Raw genomic sequence first — 12,871 nt, forward strand, 5'->3', positions numbered from 1 at the left:
AATGGTTTTCAATGACAAAATATATGAAACAATTATCAATCAATCAATATCGAATTAAGCAGGTATTTTTTAATAAACAACAGAATTTCTTTATAATAAATATTTAAAACACTGCATTAAGAGGCTTATCATATTTATGTGCAAAATTTTTTCACTCATAACTATATAATATTTCAATTACTTAAAAATACATAAATAATCAAAACTAAAATAATTTTATAAATGCTCTTTAATTCTATATATACTATAAACTATAACAACCGAAATCGTCAAAACATTTTTATACATTAAGATTATTTGTATAATATAAGACGTAATCAAATTTAATAATTTACACTGTTACTACTATTTATTTTACATTTTCTTATACTTGGGGTAAAATTTCAACAACTGAGGCACCCAGTTCAGCGGGTAGGGTAACTCCATCGGCTTGTGCTGAGGTTGAAGGATCTGGAATCGCGGTGCTGAGTAACTGAGAACTATCAGTCTGAACAGAAGATATATCGAATAACGAGGATTCGGTGGCAACATTGCTGGATGCTGTATTAACATTACTTATAGCTTCACTTAAGGTACTTAGTGCCTCTAAATCTGTAATAGTGCTTTCACCTACGCCAGGTTCAGTTGAAGCTTCAATTCCAACACTGACAGCTGATTCATTAGCTACTTTTTGTACTGAAGATGAATTGTTTGACTCTGTCGTGACGTTTTTACTTGCAATTGATGCACTTGAATTATCAGTGCCTTGGACAATTTCACTAATATTTTTGCTACTATTATTGGAAGCTATGCTTACATTGGCACTTGTAACGACAGGTGAAACTTCTGGGCTTAAAGAAACAGTAGTATTATCAGCAATTACTACAGGGCCACTTGAGGCAATAGCGTTACTATTGTTTTCATTAGTTTTTATTAAAATCTTGCTATCTATAGATGAATTTTTAGTAACACTCTCAGTGATATTGACGATACTTGAACTTTTGTTGAGAAACACAACTGACTTTGGTATATTGGTCTCATTTGTAATTCCAACATTAGCCACATCGTTTGTACTAGTATGATTTCCTGCTAAACTTACGTTCTGGACACTTAATAATGAAGAATTTTGATTCACATTACCAGACTCTGCTTCATTAACAAGAGTATTATTTTCACTCTTATTATTGGATGAAACAACGTTTACGCTTACAGCTGGAGAAACTTTTGAAATGTTTGAAGAGTCAGTCACAATATTATTGGCGACTTGAACTGTTTTATTATTAAGAGAATTCGATATATTACTATGTACGGGTGAGCTTGTCACAATTTCTATTACATTGACTGTAGTACTGATATTATTTTCATTATTTTGAGATGATGTTGAACTTTCTACATCATAAGTGGATTCTACAATGCTAGGACTACTCGTGCTAATATCGATTTCTAGTAAAGCAATATCACTTAATTCTGATGGAAGCGCTGATATTTTGTCCACAGTACTAGATATATTTACAATATCATTGTTTAGAGAAGATCCATTATTAACATTTGATTCTGAAATATTACTTTTGTTTTCATTATTCACAATAATATCATTATTTGCTTTCTCCAATTTTGATGACTCTGAGGTTATGTTTTGAGATGCAGCATTGACAATGTTGGAAGAATCAATATTGCTGTTATTGCTATCCACGCTTATTTTGTTCTCGCTCGACGCTATTTTACTGATAGTGCTATTATTAGATGTAACACCTAGAACATCTACAGAAGGTAGTGCTGCTGGTATTACATCTAATTTCTTATTAATATCATTGTTTGTTTTGACATTCACGGAACTATTGACTTCGTTATTGAAGGAAGAATCAGATACATTAGAAATAGAGGTTCCTGCAGACTCACCGTTAATTTTAGATTCAATATCTTGATTAGCATTATTTTTTAATTTTTCAACATTGTTTGACGAAGACTCGTTGAGATTGGGTTGAACAATATCATTCACAGGTAGATTTGCAATTGACTTGCTGTCTTTATTAGTATCACCTGGTGCTTTGTCTAATATTTCCCCATTAGATGGCTCAGCGCTTATGTTCTTGGTTACGCTAACTTCACTAACAACATTAGAAACTGATGCTTGTACACTATTTGATTGCACACTGCTGGAGTTAGGCAGAATAATATCACTAGCAGATTGGCTTATTACTTCACTGTCTGCATTAGCGTCGTTAGATGTATTAACAGATGAGCTGTTACTGTCGTTACTGCTTATAGCAGAAACATTTTCATTATTAGACAGCTGACCACTTGAGACAGAAGATTCAAGATCTATGGATGGTACGGCCGAAGACTCACTAGCGTTATCTACATTACTGAGTGTATTGTCAATACTACCAAGTACACTAGAAGCGTTGTCTACCTTCTTATTAGCTGGCTCAACTGGCTTATTATTATGACCAATTATTTTATCATCACTTAATGCAGGAACCACGTTACTCGAACCAGATTTCAGTGAACTGTTGTTAGCTCCCGAAGACTTAACTGGTGAATTGTTAGCTTCCACTATATCATTTTCATTTCCTTGTCCAGAAATGTCATTATTCGGAGATATGACTGACTTATTATTGACTTCACTTCCTGAGAGAGATATTTCATTCTTTTTACCTTGTGCAATTTGTTTTAATGACGAATTTGAATTGAGATTCTCAGCTTGTGGTGCCCAACCTGGCAAGATGTTTGATAAAAATTGTGAAATCGACTGTAGAAACGTCTTATTCTCTTCTAATTTCTGTTGTGCTACACTTGCCCATGGAAGTGTTACATTATTCAAAGTATTAGTTTTGTTATTCAGTTTTTCTATGTTATGATCTAATTTGTTACGTAATTTATTAATTGTTACTGAATTGATTTGATTAAGTAATTGATTTCTTATAGCTTCCTTGGAAGCAGTATCATTTTGTAATCTGGTTTCGATTAGTTTTATTATAGCCTGTTGACGCTCACTTTGGGTACTATTTGAATTAAGACCAAGTTCTTCTTTTAAATATTTATCGAGCGCTGCCTTCTTTTCAGCATTTGTGCTTGCTAATGTAAGACCGTATTTGATATAAATATGATTTCTCCAGATGCTTCCTAATTCCACTGAATTTTCTTCTTCAGTCTCTAAGAAACTATCTTCATCAGAATTTTGACCTAAAGCCTCTTTTTGAAGTTTTTCTAACTCTTTGCGCTGTTTTTCTTGTCGTTTTTTCTCTTCTTTTTCAGCTTTTTCTAATAACTTTTTATTTTTTTCATCTTCTTTACGTTTTTCCTTCTCTATTCTTTCAAGACGTTTCCGTTCCTCCTTTTCTCGTTTTTCTTCTTGTTTACGTTGTTCTTTTGCTAATTTTTCCTCCAACTTTCTCCGTTGTTCCTCTTCTTTTCGTTTTTCTTTGTTGGAAGATTGTTCTTTAGAATTATCATCATCATCATCATCATCATTATTAGAGTCGTTATTACTTTCGGCTGATGGACTAGATTCTTCAGAATTTGATCTTCGATTTCTTAGTAACACACTGGATTCATTTTCATATGGCAAATACTTTGCACTTACAATGCATAATCCAACCTGTAAAGTAACAAATTTAGAATTATTAAATTAATAATAATGATGTATAATGTAAAATATTGTAATTCATAAGAATTTACAAATTACGAATCTATCAATGTGTTATATTTATAAGAAAATTAAATTTCTACAAAAAAAGTAATACTATATAAACATAATAATATTAATTGAAAAAGTTTCCATGTTAATATTTCTCCTAATATTTTCCGTGTATCTAAATATTAATATTATGTCACAGCAGAAAACAATTTAATTAAACAGAAATAAGCATATTTAAAAACCATTCTTTAAGGAAAAAATTAATTTATCAAAATAATCTAAACTTTCATTCAACTAAATAAAACATTTTAATAAAATTTTAATAAATAGACACAAACTATTTATATACTTTACTAAATTATAAGATCATTTAAGCCTTAACGATTCTATTATATAAACTAAAAAACCAAAATAACACTACGATTAACTTTTTAATATAACTAAACACAGGAAAATAAAAAAGTACTACTTACAATCAAAAGTAAAACCGCGATCCTCATTTTGATTAACAAATCGTATTTTTCATTTAATAAATTCGTTCGTCACTGAACTAACTACTCAGTTGAAGTCGTTCGTTACTATACCCGAGAAAACGTTAAAGCTACATTTTTATACACGACCCAACAATATGGAAGATAAGATAGATAATACCTTTAAAGATAACTGGCAGAGGCAAGAATAAACAAAATGTTTTCGCATAACTGACTCACAGCAAACACTCGTTAGCGTAGTGTCTAATGAAAGTAAAACAAACAACCGGATGTAATGATGATGTTAATAGGTACTGCAGAGGAAATGGAGATTTTAAAGTAATTAATTAGTTAATGATTATGAACCTATTGTGGCTGTTAAATGTAAATTTGTTAAATAGTAAACAGTGCTTAAATATATTTTTATGTATTGACTAACTAACTATTACACGTTAAATATTTTTTGTAATATCATTTCTAGATTTTATATGAGACCGTCATGGCCCGGTGGCACAAATATGTGACTGTAAACGCAACGGTTGTTGGTTCGATTCCCACTTGAGGGAATGAAATATTTAATATTTTCATTTATTCTCTCTAAGGAATCAGGTGAAACGTAGCATTGAGTTTCGCCACTCAACACGCAATTTCTCGAGAATTCTTAATGGGAATGTCTTAACACTAGGTTCCCAGGTTCCTACTGCCTATAAAACATTTATACCTATATAGGAAACCATTCCCGGTCAACATTATTCTCATTGACGTTAATATACAAAATTAATCAACACTATGATTTTAGCGACCGGTGATCATATTTGTAAGCTATGTGTTTTATAGTAAAATGAATAGTTACAAAATTTTTATTTGCCCGACTTAATAAATTGATTGAGAGACCATCATGACGCAGTGGTAAACTGACGATTGGGGGTTCGATTCCCACTCAGGGGAAAGAAATATTTAGTATTTTCATTTTCTCGTTTTGGTAACGTGCGGGTGTTCAATTCCGTCACTCAACATTCCTCCAGAATTCGTTGGAAAGTGGGAAACGAAGTGTCTCAACATTAGTAGATTCCTAAGTTCCATCTTCCTACCCTGTTATGTGAGGGATTCACCAAGAAACAAAAAAAAACTTTTTAAAATCATAAAATTTTATTACATCAACATTAACCATTGATTTTGACAATCATCCAGCCAACAACTTGTTAAATTAAAATTAAAATAAAATAAAAAGATCTTTGTAGAATTCCCATAAATTCCTTACTTTTTCATACTCTTCAAAAATAGTGTATAGCTGACTAATTCAGGATATAATCCAAACAGTCGTAACTTAAAGGCTATTTGAAATTACGTAACAGTTAAGTCTACGATATTCAAATCGCTATTTTACAGATTACATTGTTTACATTCATTGTTTTTAAAGAGCGGAAATACTTTAATAGATATAAGTCCCACCACAAAAGTTAAACATGATAAAATTTTCTTAGATAACTACATATTTGTAAAAGAATATTTTTAAGGTTCCGTATCTAAAAAAGGAAAATCTGAACCCTTATAGAAATTAATATCAAATATTCACATCTACCACATCTACGGCGCCCTTCAATCAATCAATCTAATCAGCTTTTTCGGGTCCACTGCTGGACATAGGCCTCTCCCAGGGTGCGCCAAAGCTCCTGATCCTCCAGCAACCTTCTTCAGGTCGTCGGTCCATCGAGCTGGAGGGCACCCTTAGATCAGAAAAAACCAAGCTTCTGTGTTAACGCAATCGAAAGAATTATCTTTTATTCTTTTATACAAAACCTATAATTTATTTATAGTGAACAGTTCGTAACGTACTTCCTGTTGACTTACAATCCTGAAATTGGTACGAAATCTTCTGTGGGAGAGTCCGACTCTCACTTGACCGATTTTTTAATATTAGTCATTGCTCACTTAATAATATTTGTATTATAATAACACTTTTATTTTCTTAACTATTGAGGAAATTATAACATAATAGCAAAAATAAAAGAATGGTACCTACATTAATAATTATTATAAAAAAAATGTTAATATGTACTTATATACATACAGTTTTCATGTATGTTGGCGAAACTCTCTAAAATTTAAACATAGATCGCGTTCGTTTGCCATCGTTTGATATTTTCTTATGGTAAAGCGCGGCGTTAAGTTCCGCCACTCAACATGCAATGCCTCGCGAATTTGGTGTGCCTTAACACAAGGTTCCCTCTGCTTTCTCTGCTGTAATAAAAGCTACTTTTTTTCTTCTTAGTATTAAATATCAAAATTATAACAATACCTAAAACATGATATTAATCAATACAATTTTATTATTACTTTATTGTTATGTTTTACATTAATAATAAACTGAAATTCGTACGTATCATATTGGAATTCTGTTGTAATTTTAATACACATTGAATATAAAGCCGTACCGTACCTATCACATCTAAGAGGGGATTTATTCCAAATTAATCTCCTCATATTTTTTTGTATGAAGTATTATAAAATTATTTTCATTATAAATTAGTAAAATATTTAAGTAAATAAGTATAACAATATCAAAATTATATGCAAAATTTTGGACGTTGTCATTTTTTTTACTTCACGCATAATTATACTGTAGAAATAATTAAGGAATATATGACTCTATTCTCGATTTTAATACATATATTCATTCGCTCTGTTCACACACCGTTAGTGAGTAGTGGGTAATAACGCGACAGTTACGGGTTCGATTCCCACTCAGAAGAATTCATCTATATATATAAAAGGATTTGTCCTCACTGACTGAGGTAAGACGCACGCACAGCCGTAACCGCTGTGCGTAGAAACGTTAAATTTAGACAGACTTTCGTAATCTGGACATCCACTAAGAAGGGATTTTGAAAAATTTTAACCCTAAAGGGCCAAAATAGGGGTTGAAAGTTAGTATGGAAAATTTTTTAAATCAGCATCGATTCTTAATTTGAAATTCAGACTCTTAAAAGTATTTAATTGAACACGTGTTTCATGGTTTTTTAGAGTTCTTTCTATAAGGGTGCAAATAAGGGGTTGAAAGTTTGTATGGAAAAATCTTTAAAACGCCACCGATTATTATAAAATTTTAAATGTAGACTCTTAACAATATTGAATTGAACATGTGTTTCATGGTTTTGTAGAATTCAACCCCTAAGGGTGCAAATAAGGGGTTGAAAGTTTGTATGGAAAAGTCTTTAAATCGCCACCGATTTTTATAAAATTTGAAATTTAGAATCTTAAAAATATTTAATTGTACACGTGTTTCGTGGTTTATTATAATTCACTCCTAAATAAGCAAGCGGAGCTGCGCGCGTCCGCTAGTCACTAGCGGCGTTAGGGTAGGGCGAGCCTGGGCGACTGCCCAAGGGCGCCGGTAAAAAAGGGCGCCGTAGACGCCCGTTTAGGGCGCTTTGCGAGATTTAAAAAAAAAACAAAGTCCCGTCGTCTTTGATATCTAAAAAAAAAAAACAGTCACCGTCGTCTTTGATATCTAAAAAAAAAAAACAAAGTCATCGTCGTCTTTGATATCTAAAAAAATGAAATATTTATCAACTTTGAAAATAAAATTGCAGAAAACATAGACTTTGAATGCCTAATAAAAGAGTTCGCAGATAGAAAGGCTAGAAGAAGTGAAATTTTATTTTTATTTTAAATACATGGTTATTTCATTGTACTCATTTCCCTGTTTTGTATATTATTGAAATGTAGTTAGGGGGCGCCGAAAAAATTTCGCCCAGGGCGCCGGTAGTGCTAAAACCGGCCCTGCCGCTAGTTATTTAATATTTTAATTTCCTTGCTTTGGGAACAAGAGCATTGACTCTTATCACATAAGGTCTAGAGAATTATTATTAAAAAAAAGTTGAGAACATAGTGTCATAACAGAGTTCCTACTGCCTATCCTGCAATATGACGGATACAGCGTAAAGCTGAAAAAATACTTTTTCGAAATGATCTTCTTTACAAGTAGTTATAGATAAGACTTTTTTTGTGACTACAAAGGCGACAGATTGTGGGTTCAATTCCCATTCATATTTAATATTTAAGACAAAAGCGCTGCGTTGAGTTCCTTACAACGGAGTTCCTCCAGAAATTGGTGAAAAATGGAGAGTAAGAACTAAGCTCTCTCTGCCTACCCTGCTACATGCCGGATTCAACCTAACGCTAAAAAAACTTGCCTGAAATGATCTTCTTTACAATTAGATATCCTAAAAAAGCCCCTTACAGCAAATTTTATACAATTGAACTATGCATTCGTTCTCACATTGTGCTTTAGTTGAAACATTTAATATTACAGCTTTATATAGAAATAATATTTAAAGAAAAATATTAATTTTTATAACAACATATTAACGGGAATAATAACTAATTCAAAATATTAACTAATATACTGTTTATGTAAATGTAAATATAATCATGTCGTAGAGTATTAAAATGTTTGTATGCTGACGGATCGCTATCGCGTTGCTTGTCGGTGAAAACAAACAAGTACAGTACCAACCTTCATTAGCGTGATAACAAGAAATTGTATTCTATGAAATTATCAAATTTTAAAATTCCCTTTGAAATAGAGTTTAGTTTACTGTACACGCGACAGGTTGTGAGTTCGATTCCTACTCAAGGAAATAAATATTTCATATTTCATATTTCATAATGAAATATACAAATATTAATACCCTCATGGCACAGCGGCAGAAAACTGTGACTGTAACTCGACGGTTGTGGATTCGATCCCCACTCCAAGAAATTAAATATTTATTTACATTTATATTTTCATTTCTTCGCTCTGGTGACGAGGCAAAGCGCAATGCCTCCAGAATTCGGCAAAAACTGGGGAACGCAGTGTCTAAACACTAGGTTCCCTCTGCCTACCCTGTTGTGTGCGGGATACTGCGTGAAGCTAATTTAATTTATGTCGTATAATTTATTTGAAACTAAGTTACGTAGTTTATTGATTTCGTACTCTTACCTATATTGTGTTTTAATAAAGCTTATTAGGTATCAAAATATAATGAAATTTCTTTAAATATTATTGTTAAAGTTTTTTTTTGTAAATATAACATACTTATTGTGTTATTCAATTACAATATTCTATTAGATATTGTAGTCTTATGTCTCCGCCTTAAAATTCCACGTGCTCCAGCAGATCCTATTGGTAAAAATAATTAATGCTTTATATATTATATTTATATATAAAATTCAAAAGTAATAGTTTAGTTATTGTACGCACAATACATGTAATTAATACACAAAGCACCAGCCTTAATAAATCTTCTCCAATATGATCTTCTTGACTTATTATATAAGAAGATAGATTTCCAATTGGAAATATATCTCATTTATCATGAAATCTTTCCAATTTTATTAAATGTCTTCTTTTTAGAAAAAAATATTATTTTTATTTATTATTTATACATTTTAAAGATTTTCCAGCAATTAATCTATGTTAACAAATAAAGAAGTAGCAAATTTCCCAGGCGCAATACAAAACAAAACGTGTTTGGGGAAATTTTATCAAGTTCTATCAACTCTCGTTAAACACACATACGCAAACAAAATGGTAGTATCAGTATAAAAATATTTACAATGAAAAAAAAATTAAATTCACTAAAAAAGTAACAAAAAATGATCCCATATTGCTTTTTTTCGACATAATTATTTTTTAATATTTATTTATTCTATTAGTTTTTTGATATTTTCATTTATATTATTATTTTTATTGTGTATTTGGATCAAGTGAATGTAATCAATTTTTCGCTACTTAACTTTAAAAAAATTGACAAAATATTAATATTCATTATTAAATACAAAAATTTTAAGCATAATATAATTTACAATTTTATTTATAAAATAATATAACAGTTATCATATACGTTAAGATCAGTAATAATTATTAAATTTAATTACTATCCATACTTACATGAAAGAACCCCCATGGAAAAACATTAATAAGCCGTTTATCTGTTTAAACTTTGTTATCTATTACAATATTCTTATTCCATTGGGAAAACCACCTCGTTAATATCTCATTAGGTGTACAGATACTATCCTTAAACAAACAAAGAAAGGTATAAGAAGTGAGCTCAATAACAAGAGAACATCATTACAATTTCATTAAAATAATAAATCAAGAAATATGGCTTCAAAGATTGTTCTTGCATTTTGCATTATTGTAAGTATTAATATAAAATTTTAGTTAATATATCTATGTATATATAAATAATATTGTATAATTTAATGTTTTTTACTATAATTTTAGATAGCAGTAGCAGCTGCAGTGCCAGCTGCTGGTTGGCCTGGATGGCCTGGAGCCGGTGCAGGTGGTCCCCCGGCTGCTGGAGCTAATCCATGGATTCCACCATGGGTCTCAGCTGCCCCATGGTATCCTCAATGGACTCCATGCTCCACCATCGGCTCCGCCTGTCTTGATTGTTCAACCAAAGTTGTCTGCACTAAAATAGGCGGAATCCAACGTGCCTGCAGTGATCCAGCCCTGCCCCATTGCAATCTTGGAGAATGCTCTGCAACACCTTCAGCAGAATGTGCAGTGCCTGCTGTTCCAGCTAAGGCTGCCTAAGGTTTTATAAGATGAATTTTTTTTATGACTGAGGTTTATGCCTATTAAGCATATTTTAAACTTACATGTGTTCAGGATTATTATGGTAATCTGTATAATTTTTAAACAATATTATAAATTCTTTACAATTCATAAATAATAAAATTAAATTTATTTATTCATTTTTTTACGTCTTCAAATAAAGAGCATTATTATAAAATATGTATTTCTATTTACCCTATTTTTATTTATTTTAGTCGAAGTCACTGCATTTGGATGGAACGCCTTATTTGTCTAAAAAAAAATGTAACATGATTTAAAAACATGTAGGCATTTATTTTCCAATATGGAACCCTTGTTTTATTAAGTTTTCGTATAAAATCTGTTATGTTAAAAAAGTTGCAATTTCCTATATTATATTGTATTTTACACTATAGAAGTGTTTTGTAGTACTAAATTATATTTATTTGAGGTTTTTAAGTGCGTGGAGTAATTGACGAAAAGTGTAACCATGTCTGGCCCCTTCGACATTTAAAAATCGGGACATCCCGCAAAAATCGGGTCTTCGGCGGCAAATTGGGGAATGGAAGTGGTTCCCTGTGCCTACCCTGCTATGTGCGGGAGTATGCGTGAAGCTTAAATAAATATTGATATACGGATCACCTCTATGACGAAATCAAACAATGCGTCATGCTGATAACAGCCACATGATTCGTATCAACTCATGAGGCGTTGGTTGATTACTCGAATATATTAATTACTTTAATTAGATATGTCACGAGATAAATTTTCATTATGTTTACTGTATAATAATTATTCATTATTCCGTTCCTTGTTCCTGTTATTTTGATATTTTTTAAAGACTTAAAGTGGTTTAGCTTTCTGAAAATAGAAAATAGGCTCTTTAATTCCAAAGATTTTATTAAATTCCGTGACTGAATTGAGCTTTGAATTCATTTACGCCAAACAATTTGAAAGTAATTATTATGATTAAACAGTTAGTACAGTACGGTCAACAAGTCGTGGCAGACCTTAAGTTAGTTAAGATGGCTCCGCAGATTTGATTTTAGGAATCAAATCAGCTTCACGCTGTATCCCGCATACATCAGTCTTGACAGAGGGATTCTAGTGTTAAGACACTCCGTTAAAAACTATATAGCAGTTCAATAAGCTTATAATTTTATGCCACTACTTATTACCTATACTTTTATTCATTTTTTAAAGCTTCTCTTCATTCTTTATACATTCATATTTCACCTTTAATAAAATTGACTATAATACACCTAAGAACTCTTATGAAATAAAGCACACTCAATTCGCAAAATTATGTAAGACAAATTTAATTTACACGTATTTTATTAGACAAATTTAAATCATACGAGTACATGTGTTAATGTCGCTGACGAACGAAGCCAGTCGTGGTGACGGGTCATAGACGTGTACATGAGACAGATAATGGGTTCGATACCCACTCGAGTAAATGAAATATTTAATAATTTTAATTTCTTCAGTCTAAATATACTATGAACATAAAAAAAATGCTTAAACATTTCCTTAATCTAAAAATGTTTGTATCATGAGGTTTATTCTTTACCAAAAAATTCCATAAAATTTCAAATCATCTACAAGCATCATTAAACGTTCGCTCTATTTTATTTACATTAGGCTTTTCATAAGTCTGGGCTTAAGAGATTTTATTACCGTGCCTATTGTACTTTCTTTTATTATTTTTTTGTGAATCAACGAAAATAAAACACATTTTACATATTTATATATAAATATTTAAATCTTTTTTTTATCTTAAATAAAATCTTGTATCATGCAGAGTAGGCGGAAGAAACTTAGTGACACATTACTCCACTTCCCTCATCAATAATTTAATTGAGGCACAGAGACGTAGAGAGCAGGCAGAGGGAACCTAGTGTTAAGTGTTCCTCGATTGAGAATCAAACCCGCAACGATTATCCACTTTTTTAATTACATATTGTATCTATATTGGACAGGAGCACCCAACACCACATCACCACCACCCACCACTATCGTGTTTACACGATAGAGGTGGGTTTTCTTTCCATTTTTTAAAGAAAATTTAATATGTTCATTTTCTCACTCTCGTAACACTTTGAAATGAATGAAATGCCTAAGTAATGCCTTGAAAAATCGGCGGAAAGTGGGAAACAGAAGTGTCTGAATGGGAACGGACTATTC

General features: G+C 31.5%; 2 protein-coding genes across 2 annotated transcripts; one reads left to right on the plus strand and one right to left on the minus strand.

Annotated features, from left to right (window-relative positions):
* Nucleotides 1-211: 211 nt before the first annotated feature.
* Nucleotides 212-4,250, minus strand: LOC146538957 (uncharacterized). The gene is made up of 2 exons (XM_085185701.1): nt 4,093-4,250; nt 212-3,580 (listed from the first exon to the last, which is right to left on the minus strand). Exons 1-2 carry the CDS (start codon nt 4,117-4,119, stop codon nt 365-367), a joined length of 3,243 nt encoding a protein of 1,080 aa, XP_085041827.1. The 5' UTR covers nt 4,120-4,250; the 3' UTR covers nt 212-364.
* A 5,877-nt stretch (nt 4,251-10,127) lies between these two features.
* LOC146538958 (uncharacterized) lies at nt 10,128-10,883 on the plus strand. Its single transcript, XM_085185658.1, has 2 exons — nt 10,128-10,279; nt 10,367-10,883. The coding sequence occupies exons 1-2, from the start codon at nt 10,244-10,246 to the stop codon at nt 10,682-10,684; spliced, it is 354 nt and encodes a 117-aa protein (XP_085041784.1). The 5' UTR covers nt 10,128-10,243; the 3' UTR covers nt 10,685-10,883.
* The last annotated feature ends 1,988 nt before the right edge of the window (nt 10,884-12,871 follow it).

Source organism: Heliconius melpomene, chromosome 5 (genome assembly GCF_056956725.1).
Source record: "Heliconius melpomene rosina isolate 202511_hmr_F chromosome 5, ASM5695672v1, whole genome shotgun sequence".
In the NCBI taxonomy this organism is placed as follows: Eukaryota; Metazoa; Arthropoda; class Insecta; order Lepidoptera; family Nymphalidae; genus Heliconius; species Heliconius melpomene.

What these genes read in the sequence shown, in the direction of transcription:
- LOC146538957 (XM_085185701.1), bottom strand. Translation starts at nt 4,119, where the DNA reads ATGAGGATCGCGGTTTTACTTTTGATT. An exon ending in TCGCGGTTTTACTTTTGATT is followed by an intron (nt 3,581 to 4,092) that starts GTAAGTAGTACT and finishes GTTACTTTACAG; the next exon opens with GTTGGATTATGCATTGTAAG.
- LOC146538958 (XM_085185658.1), top strand. Translation starts at nt 10,244, where the DNA reads ATGGCTTCAAAGATTGTTCTTGCATTTTGCATTATT. An exon ending in TTCTTGCATTTTGCATTATT is followed by an intron (nt 10,280 to 10,366) that starts GTAAGTATTAAT and finishes CTATAATTTTAG; the next exon opens with ATAGCAGTAGCAGCTGCAGT.